General features: G+C 60.7%; 3 protein-coding genes across 3 annotated transcripts in view; all 3 read left to right on the top strand.

The window, feature by feature from the left end:
- The first annotated feature begins 378 nt into the window (after positions 1-378).
- On the top strand, positions 379-5,035 carry TSPAN33 (tetraspanin 33). The gene is made up of 8 exons (XM_050325050.1): positions 379-625; positions 1,966-2,023; positions 2,136-2,263; positions 2,364-2,438; positions 2,535-2,630; positions 2,861-2,989; positions 3,404-3,565; positions 4,024-5,035. Exons 1-8 carry the CDS (start codon positions 521-523, stop codon positions 4,123-4,125), a joined length of 855 nt encoding a protein of 284 aa, XP_050181007.1. The 5' UTR covers positions 379-520; the 3' UTR covers positions 4,126-5,035.
- A 2,255-nt stretch (positions 5,036-7,290) lies between these two features.
- Positions 7,291-14,965, top strand: SMO (smoothened, frizzled class receptor). Its single transcript, XM_050325026.1, has 12 exons — positions 7,291-7,522; positions 9,948-10,153; positions 10,728-10,937; positions 11,017-11,189; positions 11,338-11,557; positions 11,649-11,772; positions 11,855-11,947; positions 12,151-12,259; positions 12,416-12,601; positions 12,915-13,063; positions 13,149-13,283; positions 13,431-14,965. The coding sequence occupies exons 1-12, from the start codon at positions 7,291-7,293 to the stop codon at positions 13,940-13,942; spliced, it is 2,349 nt and encodes a 782-aa protein (XP_050180983.1). The 3' UTR covers positions 13,943-14,965.
- Positions 14,966-18,672: 3,707 nt separating this feature from the next.
- The window catches only part of AHCYL2 (adenosylhomocysteinase like 2), a 74,118-nt gene continuing 71,829 nt past the window's right edge, over positions 18,673-20,961 (top strand). Inside the window, exon 1 of the mRNA XM_050325033.1 lies at positions 18,673-19,089. Coding sequence (XP_050180990.1) covers positions 18,688-19,089 — 402 coding nt within the window. The 5' untranslated portion in view covers positions 18,673-18,687. The remainder of the gene's footprint in view (positions 19,090-20,961) is intronic.

The raw sequence follows: 20,961 nt of genomic DNA, 5'->3' as shown, positions 1-20,961 counted from the left end.
AATCCCGACGGTGCCGGGAAAGGCAGGATGATCCCGGCGGGATCGGGAGAGCTGGGATGATGCCGGCGATGTCGGGAAAGGCGGGATGATCCCGGCGGGATCGGGAGAGCTGGGACGATCCCGGCAGTGCCGGGAAAGGTAGGATGATCCCGGCGGGATCGGGAGAGCTGGGATGATGCCGGCGGTGCCGGGAAAGGCGGGATGATCCCGGTGGGATCGGGAGCGCGCCCGGGCTGCGCTGGCCCCTTAAGGCGCGGACAGGTGCGGCAGCGGGTGAGTGACGGGGCCGGCAGCCAATGGAAAGGCAGAGCGCGGGCGGAGGGGCCAATGAGCGGGCGGGAAGGGAGGGCGGGGCGTGGGCCGGCGGCTCCCGCGGCGGGGGCGAAGCGGGGCCGGAGCCGGAGGGGACGGGGACAGGGACAGGGACGGGGACAGGGACGGGGACAGGGACGGACCGGCCCCTCTCGGCTCCGTCCGTCCCCGTTCGTCCCCGCTCGGCTCCGCTGGGCCCCGCTCCGCCATGGCGAGGCGCGCGGCGGCCCCCGCCAGGCCCCTGGGGGATGATTTCTCCTTCGTGAGCCCGGTGGTGAAGTACGTGCTCTTCTTCTTCAACCTGCTCTTCTGGGTGAGTGCGGGCGGCGGCACTGGGACACTGGAACTGTCCCCACCCCTGGACCCTACTGGGACACCCCATCCCCGGGACCCCCCTGTGGCCCCCTCCACCATTCCCGAGGGACCCCCGGGCACTGGGGCTGTCCCCATTCCTGGGCCTAATTGGGACCACCCCATCCCCGAGACCCCTAAACCCCCCCATTCCCAGGAACCCACCGTGACCCCCCATTCCCGAGGGACTCCCAGCCCCTGGAACTGTCCCCACCCCTGGACCCTATTGGGACCCCCCCATCCCCAGGGACCCACCAGGACACCCCATCCCCGGGACCCCATCGTAGACATCCGGGCCCTGGGACCGCCCCCATCCCTGGACCTAATTGGGATCCCCCCCTCATCCCCGGGATCCCCAGATCGCCCCCATGCTCAGGACCCCACTGGAAACCCCTGACCCTGGACCCCACTGGCCCCCATTCCTGGACTCCCCTGGGATCCCATTGGAGCCCCTCCATCCCTGGGACCCCACCAAGGACCCCCAGACGCTGGGACTGTCCCCACCTCCAGGACACCACTGAGACCCTTGCACCCCCCCAACCCCAGGACCCCAATGGGACACCCCCTTATCGCTGGGAGGTGGGGGATTCCCACATTTCCCGAGGGGCTTTGGGGTCTTTTGGGCCCCCACCATCTCACCAGGACCCATCCTGGCCCCAGCCCATGCCAGGGACACCTCACGTGTGGAAGCCACATGGATTTCCATGTTTTGAGGCTTTTGTGATTTTTTTTTTTAATATATGTTTTTTAAGTTCTTTTATGTTTTGAGAATTTTTTTAATGTTTTGAGATTTTTCTTTTTCGTGCTTGGGTTTTGTTTTTAGTTTTTAACTTTTGGGGACTTTTTGACTGCTTGGGGGGATTGTTTGTTTGTTTGTTTGTTTGTTAGGGGGCTTTTTTCTGCCTTTGCGGGGCGTTTTTCGGCGGGTGGTGTTTTTTCGGAGGGTTGTTTCCGTGTTCGCCGTCGTGGTTTTGAGGAAGTTTCTCGCTGCCGATAAACCACGTCCCCGTGTCCAGTCACCCGCAGCAGAGCAGGGCTGGTGTGGACAGAAGTGGCCTCCCGGGGGGTGGGGACAGAGGTGGCCGCCCAGGAGGTGGGGACAGGCGTGACCTCGCGAGGGGTGGGGACGTGGTGGGCACCGTGTCCATCTGGGGGTGACGAGGGGAAACTGAGGCAGCGGGTCCAGCTCTGGTTCCCCATTTGCAGCCCGGACTCTGGGGGGCCTTCAGCCGGTCTCCGGGTGTGAGATGGGGGTGGTGGTGCCTGGGGGGGGCTCACAAACCCCCCCGTCCTGCTCTGCAGATGATCTCCATGGTGATGGTGGCCGTGGGGGTCTACGCCCGGCTGCTGAAACACGCAGGTGAGGTTGGGGGGCTCCTTACCCGGGCTGATCCCGAGCCAGCACCACAATGGGGGACGCCCCATCACTGGGGGGCTCTGTGGGGGCTGCCGGTGACAGCTCCTCGTGACAGAAGCAGCCATGGCCTGCCTGGCGGTGGACCCCGCCATCCTCCTCCTCGTGGTCGGCGTCCTCACCTTCCTCATCACCTTCTGCGGCTGTGTCGGCTCCTTGCGGGAGAACATCTGCCTGCTGCAGACCGTGAGACCCCGGGCCTGGGGGACCCTCCTGGGGGACCCTCCTGGGGGGATCTCTGCGTGTCTCCCCCGTCCCCTCACCGTCCCCCTCCTCTCTGCCGCAGTTCTCCGCCTGCCTGACCGCGGTGTTCCTCCTGCAGCTGGCGGCCGGCGTGCTGGGCTTCGTCTTCTCCGACAGGGTACCCTGGGGGGGAGCAGTGGGAGGGCTGGGTGACCTGGGGGTCCCGTCCTGCTGGGTGACAAGCCCGCCGGTGTCCCCCCTGTCCGCCCCGCAGGCGCGGGGGAAGGTCAGCGAGATCATCAACGGGGCCATCGTGCACTACCGGGACGATCTGGACCTGCAGAACCTCATCGACTTCGGGCAGAAGGAGGTGAGGCGGGTCCGGGGATTTCCTCTGACAAAACGAGGGCGTGTCCCCGCTCCTGGGTCAGGCTTAAATCCGTGGGGTGCCACCGCCTGGATTTGATGTTCGCGGTGATGCTGTTCAGGCAGGTTGGGGAGAGCAGGAGGAAAAGGGGGCGAGGGGGAAAGAAGCCCCCTCGGTGTCCTGTCCTCGTCCCCGTCCCCGTCCCTGCTGAGCGCTCCGTGCCCTTCCCACAGTTCAGCTGCTGCGGGGGCGTGTCCTACAAGGACTGGTCCCAGAACATGTACTTCAACTGCACCGCCACCAACCCCAGCCGCGAGCGCTGCTCCGTCCCCTTCTCCTGCTGCCTGCACGACGCCAACCAGGTGAGTCCTGGGGGGAGCCCCCCACTCCGTGCCTCTTCCCCCCCTCCCTTGGGGCTGCGCTGAGCCTGGAGCCCCCTCCCAGGGAGAGGGAACGCACTGATGGCATTGCATGGACCCCCATCCCGCCCCCTGGGTTTGGGTCCCCCATTCCACTCACCGGGTTTGGGGACTCCCAGGTGAGGTTACTGCGGTGAGGTGGTGGTGAATTTTCCCCCCGCTGCCCCCAGGGATTGTCCCTTTGTGGAGCTGGGAGTGTTTAGGGAGCCTGGCTCTGGAGGGATGGGGTGGGAACATCTGAGGAAGGGACACCCTCCTTGATACCAAGGTGAGGGCAGAACTCCTGGTCACCCCCAAGAACAAGGGACCCCAGTGTGAGTTGTCCCCAACCCCTCTGTGCCCTGTCCTCCCTCCCAGACCGTCGTCAACACCATGTGTGGCCACGGGATGCAGGACAAGGGCTACCTGGAGGCCAGTGCCTTTATCTACACCAACGGCTGCATTGACAAGCTGGTCAACTGGATCCACAGCAACCTGTTCCTGCTGGGGGGCATCACCCTGGGGCTGGCCCTCCCCCAGGTACAGGGGTCCCCAGGGACTGGGGGGGAGAAGGGTCCATCCCACAGCTCCACTTTGTGCTCCCTCTCTTTTGGGAGTTGCCTTAAGGATGTGGTTCATTGCAACCCAGGGGGATGTCCGGGCAGGATTTGGGGTGGGGGAGCAGTGCAACTGTCGGGCATGGGGGGCACGGGGTGACAGTGCCTGGTGTCCCTCAGCACCTCCCTCTCCCATTCCTCTTTTTCTCTCTCTCTCCTTCCTCTTTTTCTCTATCTCCCCTTCCCCTTTCTCTCTCTTTCCCCTTCCTCTTCTCTTTTTCACCTCCCCTTCTTCTCCCCCTTCCCCTCCTTCTCTTCCTTACCCTCCCTCTTCCCTTCCCTCTCTCTCCCCCGTTCTCTTTGCCCTTCCCCTTTCCCTTCCTACTCTTTCTTTCTCCTCTCCCTCCTCTTTCCCGTCTCCCTCTCCTCCCTCCTCTCCAGCTGGTGGGCATTGTCCTGGCTCAGCTCCTCATCAACCAGATCCGAGACCAGATCAAGCTGCAGCTCTACAACCAGCAGCACCGGGCAGACCCCTGGTACTGAGCCGGCGTCCGTCCGTCCGTCCCACGGCACAGCGGCGGCTCCCAGCACCTCAACAGCCCTTTTCCCAGCTCTGGATCCACGGGAAGAGCTGAGGGGGCTTTGCTGGAGAAGAGGGAGGTAGGAGCAGGCTGTGGATCCGTGGTGGCCGCTGTGCTGCAGAGAGGGACACGCAGGGACACTGGAGACTCGGTGCCTTTGGTGCCGGGCTCGGCCGGGACGTGCCGAGCTGCTGTGCCCTGTTTTGGGGCCTGACCCAGCCCCAGAACCGCTGTCTGTCTGTCTGTCTGTCTGTCCTGCTGGAGCACAGGCCACGCACAAAGCTTTGCACTGGGATGTGCCTCCCATCTCCGTGTGTGCTGGAGATGGGCATTTGTCTGTCTGTCTGTCTGTCTGTCCGTGCACCGAGCTGCCTTTGCCCAGGGTGGGCTCCAGAACTGGGCATGTTCCCATCACCAGGAGCCACCAAGCCTGTTGGCTCTGTCTCAGTGTCACGGACAGGGCTGGGAGCAGGAGCCCTCGGCACTGGGGGGCTGATCCATGGGGGCTTCCTCAGCTGAGGGTGGGGGTCCCGTCTGTGCCCGGGGTGCTGAGCCACTCCATAGGGAGCTGAGCCCCTCCACAGGGAGCTGAGCCCCTCCACAGGGTGCTGGGCCCCTCCAGAGGGAGCTCAGCCCCTCCATAGGGTGCTGGGCCCCTCCACAGGGTGCTGGGCCCCTCCACAGGGTGCTGAGCCCCTCCATAGGGAGCTGAGCCTCTCCACAGGGTGCTGGGCCCCTCCACAGGGAGCTGGGCCCCTCCACAGGGTGCTGGGCCCCTCCACAGGGAGCTGAGCCCCTCCACAGGGTGCTGGGCCCCGCATGGAGTCAGTGCCAGGCTGCGAAGTTCCTTCAGCTTTCACGGAGAATAAAGAGACGAGTCCGGACGCTCCAAGCTCTGCCCGTTTGCGCGGGGGCTGCTGGATCGGGGGGGTGGGGGGACAGCCTGGACGGGGACAGGGCAGGGCCACCCCGTCCCCGTGCCCTTATCCCGTGCCATTCCCTCCCCAATCGGGGAAGGGGGCGATGGGGCCCGCGGGCAGCGGAGCAGCAGCTCAGCCCCGGCCCCTCCGCCGCGTTCCGGAGCTGTCGCAAACCGTGGGTGGAGTTTTTGGGGATTTTTTTTTTTTCCCTTCTAATTTTCCCTTCTGCTCAGGCTGGGTGGTCTCTCCCGCGGAGGGAGTCGGGATGCGGCCCGGCTCCAGCTCTTTGTGTGCGGCCGGCAGGCACTGGCGGCTCTCCCGAAAAAAACCCCACAAAATACACCCAGCCCCGTCCTCTTCCCCGAAAATCCACTTCGTACCCTCTCCAAAAGGGGGGGTTTTACGCAAAAAACCCTCATTTCTCCCCCCAGAAGTGATTGTTCCTCTGAGGAACGACACCTCCCCATGAAAAAAAAAAAAAAAGAAGTGATTTCTGCCCCCTCAAAAGTTAGTTTTCTCCCCAAAACTTCCCCCCTAAAGAGCTAATTCTCTCCTAAAAAGCGAGTTTATTCCAAAAAGTAGCTGCTCTCCAAAAAACTGGCTTATGACCCCCCAAAAAAAATCTTTCCTTCCCCTCAAAAATGCTCTTTTCTCCTCCCAAAACTCCTATCTTTTCTCCCCCAAAACCAACTTTTCTCCCCCCAAAAGGAGCTTCTGTCCCCAAAAAGTGACTTTTCTCTCTAAAAAACTTTTGTCACCCCCAAAGTGACTTTCCCCCCCAAAAAAAGTAACTTTCTCCTAAAAGAAGGAACTTTCCTCTGCAAAAATCAACTTTATTCCCCCCAAAACGGGCTCTTCTCTCCTGAAAGTGACTTTTACCCCCAGAAATGTTGCTTTCCCATCAAACAAGTTTTCTCCCAGCAAAAGTGTCTTTTGTCCTCTAAAAGCGACTTTTACCCCCCCGAAAAAGTAGCTTTCCCCTCGAAGAAGTAACTTTTCTCTCCCCAAAAGTGACTTTTATCCTCAAATGGAAACTTTTCTCTCCCAGTCAAGTGATTTTTTTTGTCCCCCCAAAACCTACTTTTGTCCTCCCAAATGAGAACTCACAAGAAGGAACTCTTTCCTCACTTTTTAGTGACTTTTTCCTCACTTTTTAGTGACTTTTTCCTCACAAGAAGGAACTTTTTTCTTCCATGAAGGAACTTTTCCTGCCAAAAAGTAACTTTTTCCTCCGCCAAAGTGACTTTTCTTTACAAAACCCCCAACTCTTCCCTCACTTTTTAGTGACTTTTTCCTCACAAAGGGAACGCTTTCCTAACAAAAAAGGAACCTTTTCCTCGCAAAAGTGATTACTTCTTCACAAAAAGTGACTTTTTAACTCACAAAACTGACTTCATTTTCTTACAAAAAGTGAGGTTTTCCTTACAAAAGTGACTTTTTTTCTCAAAAGGAACAACTTTTTCCTCACTTAAAAGGACTTTTTCTTCACAAAAATCTCGTTTTCCCTCCGCGAGTGTGAACCTTTTCCTCCCCCAAGCGACTTTTTCCCGACGAAAAGCGATTTTTCTCCTCACGAAAGCGAACTTTTCCCCCCCGCTCGCCTCGCTTTTCCTTCACACACAAAAAAGGGTACTTTCTCTTCGCAAAAAACGCGTTTCTCCTCCGCAAAAGCGACTCTCTTTTTTTTTTTGTTTTTTTTTTCTCTCCCAGGAACGAACTTTTCCCTCTCCTCCCCTCTGAGCGACTTTTCCTCCCCCCAAACCCCATTTTCCCCCACGCGTTTTCCCTCCGCGAGCGCGGCTTTTTTTCCTCACGAAACCAAACTTTTTGTTTGTTTGTTTGTTTGTTTTTTCCAATCGCCCGAGCGACTTTTCCCTCACAGAAAAAACAAAACAAAACCAAAAAAACACAACCCAAACCCAACAAACCCGCGGGTTTTCCCTCTCCCTGAGCGCCTTTTCCTGCCGAAGAGGCTCTCCCCTCACTCCCAGCGCTCTTTTCCTCTCCTCGGAGCGCGTTCCCCCGGGATCCTCCCCTCCCTCCCTCCCTCCCCTCCCCTCCCCGGCGGGGGGCGCGGGCCGGGCCGGGCCGCGGGGCGGGGGCCGAGGCGGAGCAGGAGCCGCGGGTTGCTCCGCTCGCTGCCGGCCGGCCCAACAAAGGCCATGGCGGTTCTCGGCGGGCCGCCCTGAGCCCGGCGCTGCCCCGGGATGCGGCGCTGGGCCCTGGCCCTGGCGCTGGCGCTGGCGCTGGGCGGGCGCTGCCCCGCGGCCCCCAACGCCTCGGCCGGGCCCCCGCGCTGCCGCCGCCCCGCGCCCTGCGAGCGCCTCCGCTTCGCTGCCTGCCTGGGCTCCGCGCTGCCCTACGCGGCCACCTCCACGCTGCTGGCCAACGACTCCGCCTCGCAGGAGGAGGCGCACGGAAAGCTCCTGCTCTGGTCCGGTACGGCACCGGCACCGCCACAGGCCCAGAGTTTGGTTTTTTTTTGGGGGGAAGGGGGACGGGCACAGGGTGTGGTGGGAGCAGGGTGGGATGTTGGGGGGCCGGGGAGGGGTGAAGTGTGTGGTGGGGGATAGGGGTGGGGAACTCTGTAGGAGGGGAGCGGTAGAATGGGGGACAGGGGTGGGCACCGTGTGGGAAACTGTGTCAGGGGCCTGGGATAGGAACAGTGTGGGAAACTGTGTATCACGGGAATGGGGATGGGAAGAGTATGGAAAACTGTGTACCAGGGGAGTGGAGATGGGAACAGTATGGAAAACTGTGTACCAGGGGAGTGGGGATGGTATCAGTAGAGAGGGGAGCAGTGGAGTGGGAGACAAGGGTGGGTACCATGTGGGAAACTGTGTAGCAGGGACTGGGGATGGGTAGAGTGAAGGAAACTGTGTAGCTGGGGAGTGGGGATGGGAAGAGTGTAGGAAACTTTATAGAAGGGGAGTGGGGACAGGCACAGTATGTAGGAAGCTGTGTATCCAGGATCTGGGGATTGGAAAAGTGTAGGAAACTTTATAGAAGGTTAGTGGGGACAGGCACAGTATCTAGGAAGCTGTGTATCCAGGATCTGGGGATGGGAACAGCGTAGAGAGGAGCAGCAGAATGGGGTACGGTGATGGGTAAGTGGGGTACAGGGCATGGGTACAGTACAGAGGGGAGCAGGATAGTGGGGGACAGGGGATTGGTACCGTAGAGAAAGCTGTATAGTGGGGACTGGAGATGGGTACAGTATAGGGGGGAGTGGTAGGTTGGAGTACAGGGGATGGGTACACTATTGAAAATTGTGTAGCAGGGGCCTGGGGATGGGTACAGTGCAGAAAACAGTTTATCAGGGGACTGGGTACAGTGTAGAGGGGAGCAGTGGATTGGGGAACAGTATAGAGGGGGCCTGGGAATGGGTAGGGTATAGAAGGGAGCAGAATAGTGGGGGACAGAGGACAGCTACAATAGAGATAAACTACAGCAGGGGACTGGAGATGGGTACAGAACAAAGGGGGGTACAGGGGATGGGTGCAGGGTTGAGGGGAGGATAGTGGGAACCTGGGGTGGGTGCAGCACAGGAAGCTGTACAGCAGGGCAGTGGGGATGGGTAGAGTGCAGAGGGGTAGAGTAGAGCAGGGTACAGGGGATGGGTAAGTACAGAGGGTGAGCAGGATAGCAGGGCTCTGGGTGTGGGCACAGTATAGAAAACTGTACAGCAGGGGAGTGGGGATGGGTACAGCACAGAGGAGGAGCAGGATGGTGGGTGCAGTGGATAGGTACAGTACACAAAACTGTGTATGGAGATGGGTGCAGCAGAGAGGGGAGCACGGGGTGCAGGGGATGGGTGTGGTATAGAGGGGGAACGGTACAGCAGGGGCCCAGGGATAGTCACAGTACAGAAAACTACAGGAGGGTCAGGGGATGGGTACAGTGTGGAGGGGGACAGGGTAGTGTTGGCTCTGGGTGGGTACAGTACAGGGGACAGGGAGCAGGTACAGTATAGAGGGGAGCACGATAGTGAGGGATAGGGGATGGGGACAGTACAGAAACCTGTACAGTAGGGGAGTGGGAGTAGTTGCAGCTTAGAGGGGAGCAGTAGCTTGGAGTAGAGGAGAGGAGTGCAGTATAGTGGGGTGGACACTACAGAACACTGTATAGTGAGGACTGAAGATGGGTACAGGAGAGAGGAGAGCAGGCCATTCGGGTACAGGAGAGGGGTATGGTATAGAGGAGGAACAGTATAGCATGGCCCCAGGGATGGGCACACTGTAGAAAACTCTACAGCAGGGGACAGGGCATGGCTGCGTGTAGAGGGGGACAGGGCTGAGCCCCTGGTGACCCACATGGCACCCCAGAGGTGTTACAGACTGTCCCAGTGCTGTGTGTGGGTGCTGACGCTCCCCCTGACCCCCTGGGCTCTGCCCCTTCCCCATGGGGCCGCAGGGCGGGGGATGGCAGGAGGTGTGTGTGCCCAGGGGGATGGCAGGATGTGTGTGCCCAGGGGGATGGCAGGATGTGTGTGCCCAGGGGGGGATGATGGCAGGAGGTGTGTGTGCCCAGGGGGGGGATGGCAGGAGGTGGGTGTGCCCGGGGGGATGGCAGGAGGTGTGTGTGCCCGGGGGGATGGCAGGAGGTGGGTGTGCCCAGGGGGATGGCAGGAGGTGTGTGTGCCCAGGGGGATGGCAGGAGGTGTGTGTGCCCGGGGGGATGGCAGGAGGTGTGTGTGCCCGGGGGGATGGCAGGAGGTGTGTGCCCAGGGGGATGGCAGGAGGTGGGTGTGCCCGGGGGGATGGCAGGAGGTGGGTGTGCCCAGGGGGATGGCAGGAGGTGTGTGTGCCCGGGGGGATGGCAGGAGGTGGGTGTGCCCGGGGGGGTGACAGCGCTGTCCCCACAGGCCTGCGCAACGCCCCGCGCTGCTGGGACGTCATCCAGCCCCTGCTCTGCGCCGTCTACATGCCCAAGTGCGAGGATGGGCAGGTGGAGCTGCCCAGCCAGACCCTGTGCCAGGCCACCCGGGCCCCCTGCACCATCGTGGAGCGCGAGCGAGGCTGGCCCGACTTCCTCAAGTGCACGACCGACCGATTCCCCGAGGGCTGCCCGGTACGGCACGGGGGGCCCTGCCAGGCTGTGTCCTCACAGGGCAGCGGGGGAAAAACATCACTTCTTGGGAAGGGAAAGTGGCTTTTGGGAGGAGAAAAGGGTCAGGGTTGTTCACCTGGAGAAAAGAAGGCTCGAAGGAGATCTTGAACCCCTTCCAGTGCTTAAAGGGGCTCCAGAAGATCTGGAGAGGGACTGGGGACAAGGCATAGAGGGACAGGGAATGGCTTCCCAGTGCCAGAGGGCAGGGACAGATGGGATATTGGGAAGGAATTGCTGGCTGGGAGGGTGGGGAGGCCCTGGCCCAGGTTGGCCAGAGAAGCTGTGGCTGTCCCTGGATCCCTGGAAGTGTCCAAGGCCAGGCTGGAGCAACCTGAGCTAGTGGAAGGTGTCCCTGCCCATGGCAGGGAAGTTGAAAACTGGATGAGCTTTAAGGTCCCTTCCCACCCAAACCATTGAATGATTCCATGATGACCCAATGAAACCCAGCTGTCCCCTGCCCTCTGCAGGGGACTGATGTCCCCCTTCACTGTGGGGACATCTCCTCCTCCTCACGGCCTGGTTTCTCCCACGGCAGAACGAGGTGCAGAACATCAAGTTCAACAGCTCGGGGCAGTGCGAGGCGCCGCTGGTGCGCACCGACAACCCCAAGAGCTGGTACGAGGACGTGGAGGGCTGCGGCATCCAGTGCCAGAACCCGCTGTTCACCGAGAAGGAGCACCGCGAGATGCACGTCTACATCGCCGCCTTCAGCTCCGTCACCATCTTCTGCACCTTCTTCACCCTGGTGAGGCGCGGGGGCGGCGCGGGGAGGGGCCCCCCGAAGGGCGCGAGGCACCAAGCTGTCGCTCTCTCCGCCCCGCCAGGCCACGTTTGTCGCTGACTGGAGGAACTCCAACCGCTACCCCGCCGTCATCCTGTTCTACGTCAACGCCTGCTTCTTCGTGGGCAGCATCGGCTGGCTGGCGCAGTTCATGGACGGCGCCCGTGACGAGATCGTGTGCCGCGCCGACGGCACCATGCGCCTGGGGGAGCCCACGTACGTGCCACCTCCAGCCCACGTCTGAGGGGCGTCCCCCACACCGAGGAGGGCTCTTGGGGTTGGGATCATGGGGGACGAGACCCCCTTCCTCCTCGCCGTGCCCTCGTGGAGGTGGGTGATGTTTGTGCCTCTCCCGCCCCCGCAGGTCCAACGAGACGCTCTCCTGCGTCATCATCTTCGTCATCGTTTACTACTCGCTGATGTCGGGAGTCATCTGGTTCGTCATGCTGACCTACGCCTGGCACACCTCCTTCAAGGCCCTGGGCACCACCTACCAGCCGCTGCTGGGCAAGACCTCCTACTTCCACCTCATCACCTGGTCCATCCCCTTCGTCCTCACCGTGGCCATCCTGGCCGTGGCGCAGGTAACGGGGTCACCATCCCGTGGCGGTTCCCCTGCAGGGTGAATCCCACACGGCCAGCTGACCCCCCTGTGCCTGTCCCCCTCCCTGCCAGGTGGATGGTGACTCTGTCAGTGGCATCTGCTTCGTGGGCTACAAGAACTACCGCTACCGAGCCGGCTTCGTCCTGGCGCCCATCGGGCTTGTCCTCATCGTGGGGGGCTATTTCCTCATCCGGGGTAGGTGTGGGTGCAGCTCCCTGATGGGGTGGGGGCACCGTGGGTGTTCCCCCACCCTCACCCCCTCATCCCTCCACCGCAGGGGTCATGACGCTCTTCTCCATCAAGAGCAACCACCCCGGGCTGCTGAGCGAGAAGGCGGCCAGCAAGATCAACGAGACCATGCTGCGCCTGGGTAAGGGGGTCCACGGGCACCATTCCCATGGGAACCTGGGTGGGAGTGCAGACATTTTGTCCCCTGAAGTCAGACAGCCCTTTCCCAGGAGCGGCAGCAGTGGGGACAAAGGTGTTGTGATGTGGCACAGTCCCCAGTGCAGCATCTTTGCCCTGATGTCGCTGGGGTTTGGCCAAACCAGGAATGTCCCACTCCTCTTCCAGGCATCTTTGGCTTCTTGGCCTTCGGCTTCGTCTTCATCACCTTTGGCTGCCACTTCTACGACTTCTTCAACCAGGCGGAGTGGGAGCGCAGCTTTCGGGAATACGTCCTGTGAGTGGGACAGGGACGGAGGGCGAGCCCCTCATGCTGCAGAGTGGAGATCCCCGTGTCCCCCACCAGTGCTGCCAGCACACCTCCACCCTGCGGAGCTGTGGGGGCCGTTGGTGTCCCCCCCTCACGGCCAGTGTCCCGTGTCTGTCCCCTCAGATGCGAGGCCAACGTGACCATCGCCACGCAGACCAACAAGCCCATCCCGGACTGCGAGATCAAGAACCGGCCGAGCCTGCTGGTGGAGAAGATCAACCTCTTCGCCATGTTCGGCACCGGCGTCTCCATGAGCACCTGGGTCTGGACCAAGGCCACCCTGCTCATCTGGAAGCGCACCTGGTGCAGGTGGGACCCCGAGGATGTCACCCCAGCTTCGTAGGGCCCTTCCCGCCCCATCCAACGTCCTGAGGTGTTGGAAGATGTCCCCAGACATTTGTCCCTCAGCTCAGTGAGTTGTGGGCTCCACAGTGTAGGAATGGGGTGGCATCTCCCTCACACCCTGTTCGTGGGACACCTCCACCCCCAGAGGACTCATCCAGTGCATCCCCCAGACGGGTATCCCCTTCCAGAATGGGAGAGGGAGATGGGGAGGGTCCCTGTGCCCCTGGCTGTGCCCTGAGCCCCACCACGTCCCTGCTCTGACCCTCCGTGTCCCCAGGCTGACGGGGCAGAGCGACGACCAGCCCAAGAGGATCAAGAAGAGCAAGATGATCGCCAAGGCCTTCTCCAAGCGCAAGGAGCTGCTGCGGGACCCGGGCCGGGAGCTGTCCTTCAGCATGCACACCGTGTCACACGACGGCCCCGTGGGTACGTGCCCGTGGGAGGGGACTGTCCCAGCAGCACCCCGGGGTCCCCGGTGCCCCCCCTTGACCAGGACCCCCTGTCATTGCAGCCGGTTTGGCCTTCGACATCAACGAGCCGTCGGCTGACGTGTCCTCGGCCTGGGCCCAGCACGTCACCAAGATGGTGGCCAGGAGAGGAGCCATCCTGCCCCAGGACATCTCCGTGACGCCCGTGGCAACACCTGGCAAGTTCCACGTGGGGTGTTTCGGGAGGGATGCGGGGCTGAGGGGTGTTGGGGATGTGCTGGGAGGCAGAGCCAGGGGGCTGGGGCTGGCGGGGGGCACAGGGCAGGATGTGGCCGCTCTCACCTGCCCAATCCCACATCCCGCAGTGCCACCGGAGGAGAGGGCCAACCTCTGGATCGTGGAAGCCGACATCTCCCCCAAGCTGCAGAAGCGCAGCAGCCGCAAGAAGAAGCGCAGGAAGAAGAAGAAGGAGGTGGACCCGGGCCCCGAGCGCTGCCTGGGGGGCTCCGCGGCCCCCCTGGCCCCCAGCACCGTCCCTCGCCTGCCCCGCCTGCCCCCCCAGCCCTGCCTGGTGGCCTTCGCTCCCGACGTCCTGCCGGGGCTCCCGCCCGGCCGGCCCGACGCCGCCTTCTCCGGGGTGCCGTGGGATGGGCGCCGCAGAGCCAACGTCTTCCACCTCATCAGCAACCCCTTCTGCCCCGAGAGCGGGGCCCTGGAGGAGGAGAGCCCCGGGCGCTGGCAGCACAACGGGGGCCCGCTCTGGGCCCCCAACCCCGGGGGGCCGAGGACTCAGGGCCGCCGGGCCGGGCTGGCCCCCATCCACTCCCGGACCAACCTGGTGGACGCGGAGCTGCTGGACCCCGACTCGGACTTCTGAACCCATCAGGGGTTGTGAGGGGATGGGGACACCTGGGGTGAGACCCCAAAGCTCAGCCAGCACTGGCAGCCCGCGAGGGGACACCAGAACCCACCTCATCCCACCAGGATCCATCCCGAGCATCCCAACACGGCCCAGTTCTCCCATCAGAGCAGGCATTTCTCCCTCCATCACCCAGACTTGGTGCACACCCCAGCCCAGCAAGGAAGGCTTTGGGGTTCCCTCCAGCATCACTGGGAGAAGAGAAACGGGCTGTCAGTGGAACAACTTCCCCCCAGCTCCTGCAGAGATTTAAGGACAATGGGGACGCTCCCTTTGCAGGGGATCAGCGGGACCAGCGATGGGCGAGCGTAGATCAGGGTAGATTTTGGGGAGCTTTGTCCCACAGCTCTGCCCCACCCACAGCTAGAGGTACGTAGAGCTCACAGACACTTGTGCCAATAGGGATTTTTGTGTTAAATGTCTTATTTTTTACTCTTTGTACGGGACTCTGGGCACGGCTCCGCTTGGGCGCCGCAGCCGGGAGCGGGTGAGCCCAGTCATGGGGCGACAGCAGCCTCATCCCTGGGGTGCACCCCTTTTTCTCAACCCACCTCTCTTCCTTCAGGGGTCCCAAAGTGCCTTCCAGCTTCCCAGAGAGCTGAGCCAGACCCAAAGCAGAGGGTTGGTGGGATGGGAGATGGGAAGCGCCTTGGGGTGCACAGTCGCTCCCCGAGCCACGGTGCAAAAAAAACCCCAAAAAACTTTGAAACCTCAGGGTCCCAACCCCTGAGCAAACTTTTTTATTATTTTTTTAAGAAAAAAACCATCCCAAGTTACAGGGAACCTGGCTGAGCCCCGAGGCAGGAGGACTCCGGTCCCTGCTGGTGTTTGTATCTGCCCATTACCCTGTTCCCATTTTTATCAGATCCCGGTAGGCTCCTGGACTTCTTGCTATCCCAGTGACCTCCACGGGTTCATTTTTTGCTGTGTAAAGGAAAACCCTCCTGTATCAGTATTAAATTTACCAAGTTTTCATTCCCAGTGGATGCTCTGGGCTCTTTGAGGAGGGATCAGTGTGGGAAAACATCAGGGGGGACTTGTCCTGTGTCCTAAAAACCCTCCAACTATAAAAATTGCTAAAAGCTGCTTTAAGCTGCTTTAAAGTGCTTGAAACTGCTCTGAAGCGCCTCAAAAACTGCTTTAGAGTGCTCTGAGCTCCCCCGTTTCTCCTGCAGAAGGCAGGGGCGAGGGGCTGGAAATGCCCGTGGGTGCCACGGGGAGGTTTTGGAGGCACTGGGCGGGTCTGGCAGCCAAGGGGGAGCTCTGGGAGGGCCCTTTGCCAGCAGGTGGCACTGCGGGCTTAAATATCCCCAAATTCTGCTTTTGGGGGGCTGCTGGGTGCCTGGGTGGGGTCCCACAGGGGCGTCTGATGTTTCCCGTGCTGCTGGGTGGATGGTGATTTTTAGGGATCAGCGCTCCCTTGGGAAAATATCCCTTTTTATTTCAGTTGGGAACGATGCAGCCGAGGGCTGGCTTATCCCAGAGCCCAGACCCTGAAATCTGGGTGGAATTGGTCAGTGAAAATGGCATTTTCCCAGTGTTTTTTGGAGAACAGGATGGGCTGACCGCTCTCTAGAGTAAAGGCTGGGTTGTCCATGGTGAAACAAAGTGTTTATCTATCTTTTAATTTTTTGGGGCCCTTTTTTTTTTCTCTTTATAGATATCCGTCTTTTATTTTTGTGGGCCTTTTTTTTTTGTCTCCTTTTATGTCTTTAATTTTTGTAGGTTTCTATTCCTAAATGATTTGCCATTTTGAACCAGAAAGCTAAAATACTTAATTTTGGAACCAGCAGGAGATGTCCTGACGCTGTCACATGCCCTCTGTTTTCCCTCCCCCCAAAAAAAACCAACTCAGTTTGGCACCCAGGGACAAAGCAGTGAGTTTTTAAGGAAGGAAAGAGCATTTATCCTGGGAAACACCCCATACTCCTCACTAGAGGCTTGGAAGGTGGAAGCAGTGTGGAAAAACTGGGAGCAACCACCAAACCTCACTATTTAAGTAGTGATGATTTAAATAACGAGGGTCAAAAGGGATGAAACACCACCCATCACGGGACAAATTCAGCCCAGTTCCTGAATCCTGCTTTTCCCTGGGAGCACTGAGTGCCCACACCCAAAAGCAGGCTGGTGCTTGTGGTGGGGATGCTGCTCAGGGCCAGGTTTTGCAGGAGAATAAGGATAATTGGGAATAAAAATGAAGAATAAGGTGGCAGGGAGGTGCCTTTGCCTTCCCTTTCCCACCTGTCCCCCTGTCAGGGGACAGGGATGGGGAGCACAGACACTGCCATGGGTTCCCTATGGAAACCCCACCCAGGGAGCCACCTCAGTGGGACAGAGGGACAATCAGAAGGGAGAATGTTACAGGGTGGTATTGATTTCCAGTTTGGAATTATACATCCTGGCAGGGTGACAACAGTCTTTTTGGCGTCCAGGAGGGTGCTGATGTCTCAAAGAATTGAAAACCTTCCATATAAATCTCTTCTTTTCCCTCTTTTCTTCGTGCCTGGAAGGCTCAGCGGTTGCAGTGGTGCTGGGAAAAGCTCCCCTGCAGCTGGATCACTGCGGGGCTGGAGGGGAGCCGGCACCATCCCAGGTGACAGCAGCTCGGCTGCTTTAAACTGGGACGAGGGAAGTGAAAAGGATCCCCGTGGAGCTGTCCTGCCCTCTGTCACACACCTGGCTGCTGATCCCGTATCCCAGCCACGATGGGATGGAGACGTGTCCAGTCAGCACCGGGCGTTTTGGGTGTGCTGAGGTCAGGGGAGGACCTTTTTCCCGGGAAAAAACACCTTCCCGTTTGGGGACCGCACCTTTAAAAGAGCAGGAGGGTGAGGATTCCCGACCCAGGCGGGCGATGCTGGTCCAAAGGACCAAACTCGGGGTCAGGATTTTGCCTCGGTCAAGGGTGGGCAAAACAACCTGGCATTTTTCTGTCGGGCTGGGGGAGAAGATGGATTGTGGAGGATTTCTGCCGGCTCTGGGTCGGCACAAGCCCCTCTCGGCAGCAGGAGCTGGGATTTGCTGGGAGCCTGCTCTGCTCTTGCAGGGTCTATGGAAGAGGAGGGATATTCGCCTGCCACAGCTTCAAATCCCTCCCACAGCGGCTTTCGAAGAGTTCTGTTTTCAAAGGCCTCTCCTGAGACCGAAATCAGCCCCGAGACCGCGTTTTCTGATCCTTGGCAGAGGGAGAAAAGTGCTGTGGAATCGGATCCCGGTTTTGCTTCAGTAGGAAACAGCGTTCGTTCAGTAAAGTCGGGAATTCTCATCGCTTTCCAAGCGCAAAGTAATGTGCTGCTTCTCCTTTAATTTCAATCCCCCTCTCACATTCCTCCCATCGTCCTCTTCGATGCCTCGGAGCCCATTAAATGCTTTGCAGCCCTTTCTTTCCTGAAATCCTCCTTCAGCTTCCAGGTTTCGCTGACCGCTCCTTCCGTCGCTCCACTCCTCGATTTTTGGGGAGGTTTCTGAGAGCTCCCCTGCCCCCGCTCCCTCTTTTTTCTCCCTCCTTCCCCATCTCCCTCTGCTCTCCTCCAGCTCATCGCCAAACTCTGAGCTGCTCCGGGGCTTGTGAGTGACTTAACTTGGGAATTGGATACTCCGGATCATCACAATATTCCCAGTTGTTTGTCCTGCATGTTTCTGACTCCTGGCGTTTCTGGTGGACCTGAAGCTCCCCTCTCCCAGGGCTGCTCTCAAAAGAAATAACAGGAATAAAAGGATGGGTTTGCATTCCTTAAGAGGCACGTTCCCAAAGAACTGGATTTAGAAAGGGCGGCTCGTTAGTGCCTTGTGCCTGTGGCGGGGCTTTGTGGTTAGCAGACCTGGCAGGACAGCAAGTTCCAGGCTCTCGGATGCCACGCTCCCTGTGCCAGGGTGCTCCTCCTTTCCGTGGGTTTTCCTGGCACACCCAGCCTGGCTGACACTGGGGGGGATGCAAAGTCTGATGACTCAGTCCAGAGAAGAGAACGGAGCTGGGGAAGGGTCTGGAGCAGCAGGAGCGGCTGAGGGAGCTGGGGGGGCTCATCCTGGAGAAAAGGAGGCTCAGGAGGGACCTTCTGGCTCTGCAAGTCCCTGCCAGGAGGGGGGAGCCGGGGGGGATCGGGCTCTGCTCCCAGGGAACAGGGACAGGACAAGGGGAAACGGCCTCAAGCTGTGCCAGGGGAGGGGCAGGTGGGACATCAGGAGGAATTTCTTCATGCAAAAACGTTATGAAGCCTTGGCAGGGGCTGCCCAGGGAGGTTTGGAGTCCTCAGCCCTGGAGGTGTCCCAGGAAGGATTGGAGGTGGCTCTCAGTGCTCTGGGCTGGGGGACAAGGTGGGGATGGGGCACAGGGTGGACTCGATGACCTTGGAGGTCTTTTCCAACAGTACCGATCCTGTGCCCGGAGGCTGAAACGCTGAAAATCCACCAAAACGTGCAAACACCAACGAAACCTCTACCCGGGCGGGCGCTCCCGCACGGCCGGCGCCCTCCCGCAGGACTACAACTCCCATGGCGCCCCGCGCGGCGGAGCGGAAGGCGTGATGGTCGGTGCGCCGCGGGGGCTGCCGGGAGCTGTAGTCGGGCGGGGCGGGGCGCGGGCGGCAGGACTGCAGCTCCCGTCGTGCAGCGAGGGCGGCGGGGCGGGCCGGGCCGGGGCGGAGCGGGCGGCCCGGAGGGAGCCGGAGCCGGAGGAGGCGGCAGCGGCAGCAGCAGCGGCGGCGATGTCGGTGCAGGTGGCGGTGGCCGCGCCCGCCGTGGAGCTGAAGGAGCTCGGCGGCCCCATGGACAAGGCGGCGGGGCCGCCGTGCGAGCCCGTGGGCGCTCCCAGCGCGGGGCACGGCGTGTCCGCCGCCGCCTGCCCCGTGCCGGGCGCCGAGCGGGACGCGGCCCCGGCGCCCTCCGCCGAGCGGCCTCCGGGCAGCGGCTGCCCCGGGCTGTCCTCGGCCGCGGGGCTGTCCTCGGCCGCCGCCAAGGCGCCGCAGGCTTCGGCCATGAAGAGGAGCGACCCGCACCACCCCCAGCACCGGCACCGCGACGGCAGCGGCGACAGCGGCGGCGCCGCGGCCGAGGCGCTCGTGAGCCCCGACGGCACCGTCACCGAAGCGCCGCGCACCGTCAAGAAGGTAACGGGGGCGAGCGGCCCGGCGGGCACGGCCACACCGGCGGGCACGGCCACACCGGCGGGCAGCCCCGGCGGGCACGGCCACACCGGCGGGCACGGCCACACCGGCGGGCAGCGGGGCCGGCACGGCGCTCGGGGGGTCCCCGCTGAGCCCCGGGGCGCTCCCGGGGTCGTGGGGGGATGTCCCTGTGGCCGTGCGGGTGCTCCAGTGCGGCGGCTGCGTTTTGGGGACGCGTTCTCCCGTGGCTGGGGGTCCTGTCTGTGCCTTCTCCCCTCGCCGTGTCTGTGCTGCGGGTACGGGTGGGGTGACACTGGGTGCGTGTCCATCCCACCCTTGCACACCCGGGTGACACTGGGGATGCTCACATCCCACTCAGGGGACACCGAGTGCATTTACACCCCGCTCCTGCACAACTGGGGGACGCTGGATGCCTTTACACCCCCGTCCTGCACACCTGACTGACACTGGGTGTGTGTCCCGGGTGACACTGGGGACATTCACACCCCACTCCTGCACACCCGGCTGACACTGGGTGCGTGTCCCAGGTGACACTGGGTACATTCACACCCCACTCCTGCCCCCCTGGCGTGGGGGTGTGTGTGGGAACCGCGGTATGTGAGCTCCGGGGTGTGTGTGGGTTCACGGCAGGTTCACGTCCCCAGGGTTATCTAAACTCGCTTGGAAATATGGATAAGGCCCAGATAAAAACCCTTCCGAGCGCTGCTGGTGACGTTGGCACGCGGGGCACGGCCAGGTGTGTCCAGGCTGGGTGCTGGATATCCCTGTGCCTCGGGATGTAGGGCTGGGTCCATGATTGCACCCACCCCAGGTGGGTTCTTGGGGTGTATCCAGGCTGCTCACATGGATGCACCCATGGGCATGGATACTCCCTGGAGCAGGGAGTGCTGGAGGGACAGCCAGGCATCCCGCTGTGGGTGGATGTAGGGGAATGCACGTATCCCACGGGCTCCTGAGTTGCCAGTGCCTGGCATCCTTCCCGTTGGAAATCTCAGGAGAAGGAGTTTTTCCTCCTAGTGCAAGAACCTTTTGGGGGATATCGGAGAAATGATGTCCCTGTCACGAGGGGAACCTCCCGCCTCACTCCATCTCCATACTGATGCACTTGCACCCTTTTTCCTTGTTGCTCTAATACTTCCTCTCCCTGTGGGAGACCCAGGGTGAGGGAGTTTGTAACCATGGTCTCCTTCTGTGTGGCTTCCCTGAAACTGGAGTCTCTCCTGGAGACTCCTTGGGAAGGAGCACATCCCCGTCAGGCAAGGTCTGCCCGTGAGGAGAGTCTGGATCAAGGGCTCCTTCATCCCTTTAGGAATCCCTGCTGTGGGGTTCAGTTCCTCAATAAAGGACGTTTTTCCACTGAAATTGTGACTCCCATCCCCAGTGTCTGGAGCCCTCTCCGTTTGATATCCTAATTCCGTCTCTATTTTTAGAGACCCTCAGGGCATCCATGTTTCTCCTCGAATGTTCTTAATACTTCTGAACTCCTCTCTTATCCCTCTCTGTTCTTTTTTTGTGTGTGTTAAACCACAAATAGGGGTTTCTCCTGCACTCCTCCCCCGAATTCCGTGGTGTTGGGTTCCATCAGTAAGTCGGGGAGGGAAGGTGGGGTCAGACCACCTCCAGTCCCGTATCCCTCCCTGGCTGCTCCGAGTCCCAGCAGCAGGTGCCTCCTCGGGGCAGGGCAGAGCAGAGCAGAGGATGCCAGGCTTCCAGGAGAAAGCTGGCTGCGGGAGCAGCAGCCAGGAAGCTCGTGGAGCAGCCCAGCTCCCCAGCTGGCTCCTGTGGCGGGTGCTGGGTGTGTTTGGGAGCTGACAATCTGTCTGGTTGCTGAGGGAAGCGGGATGTGTTGTTTGG

This window comes from Myiozetetes cayanensis, unplaced genomic scaffold, assembly GCF_022539395.1.
Source record: "Myiozetetes cayanensis isolate MyiCay16 unplaced genomic scaffold, myiCay2020 scf3, whole genome shotgun sequence".
Taxonomy (NCBI): domain Eukaryota; kingdom Metazoa; phylum Chordata; class Aves; order Passeriformes; family Tyrannidae; genus Myiozetetes; species Myiozetetes cayanensis.
This window is presented reverse-complemented; position numbering and strand designations above follow the sequence as displayed.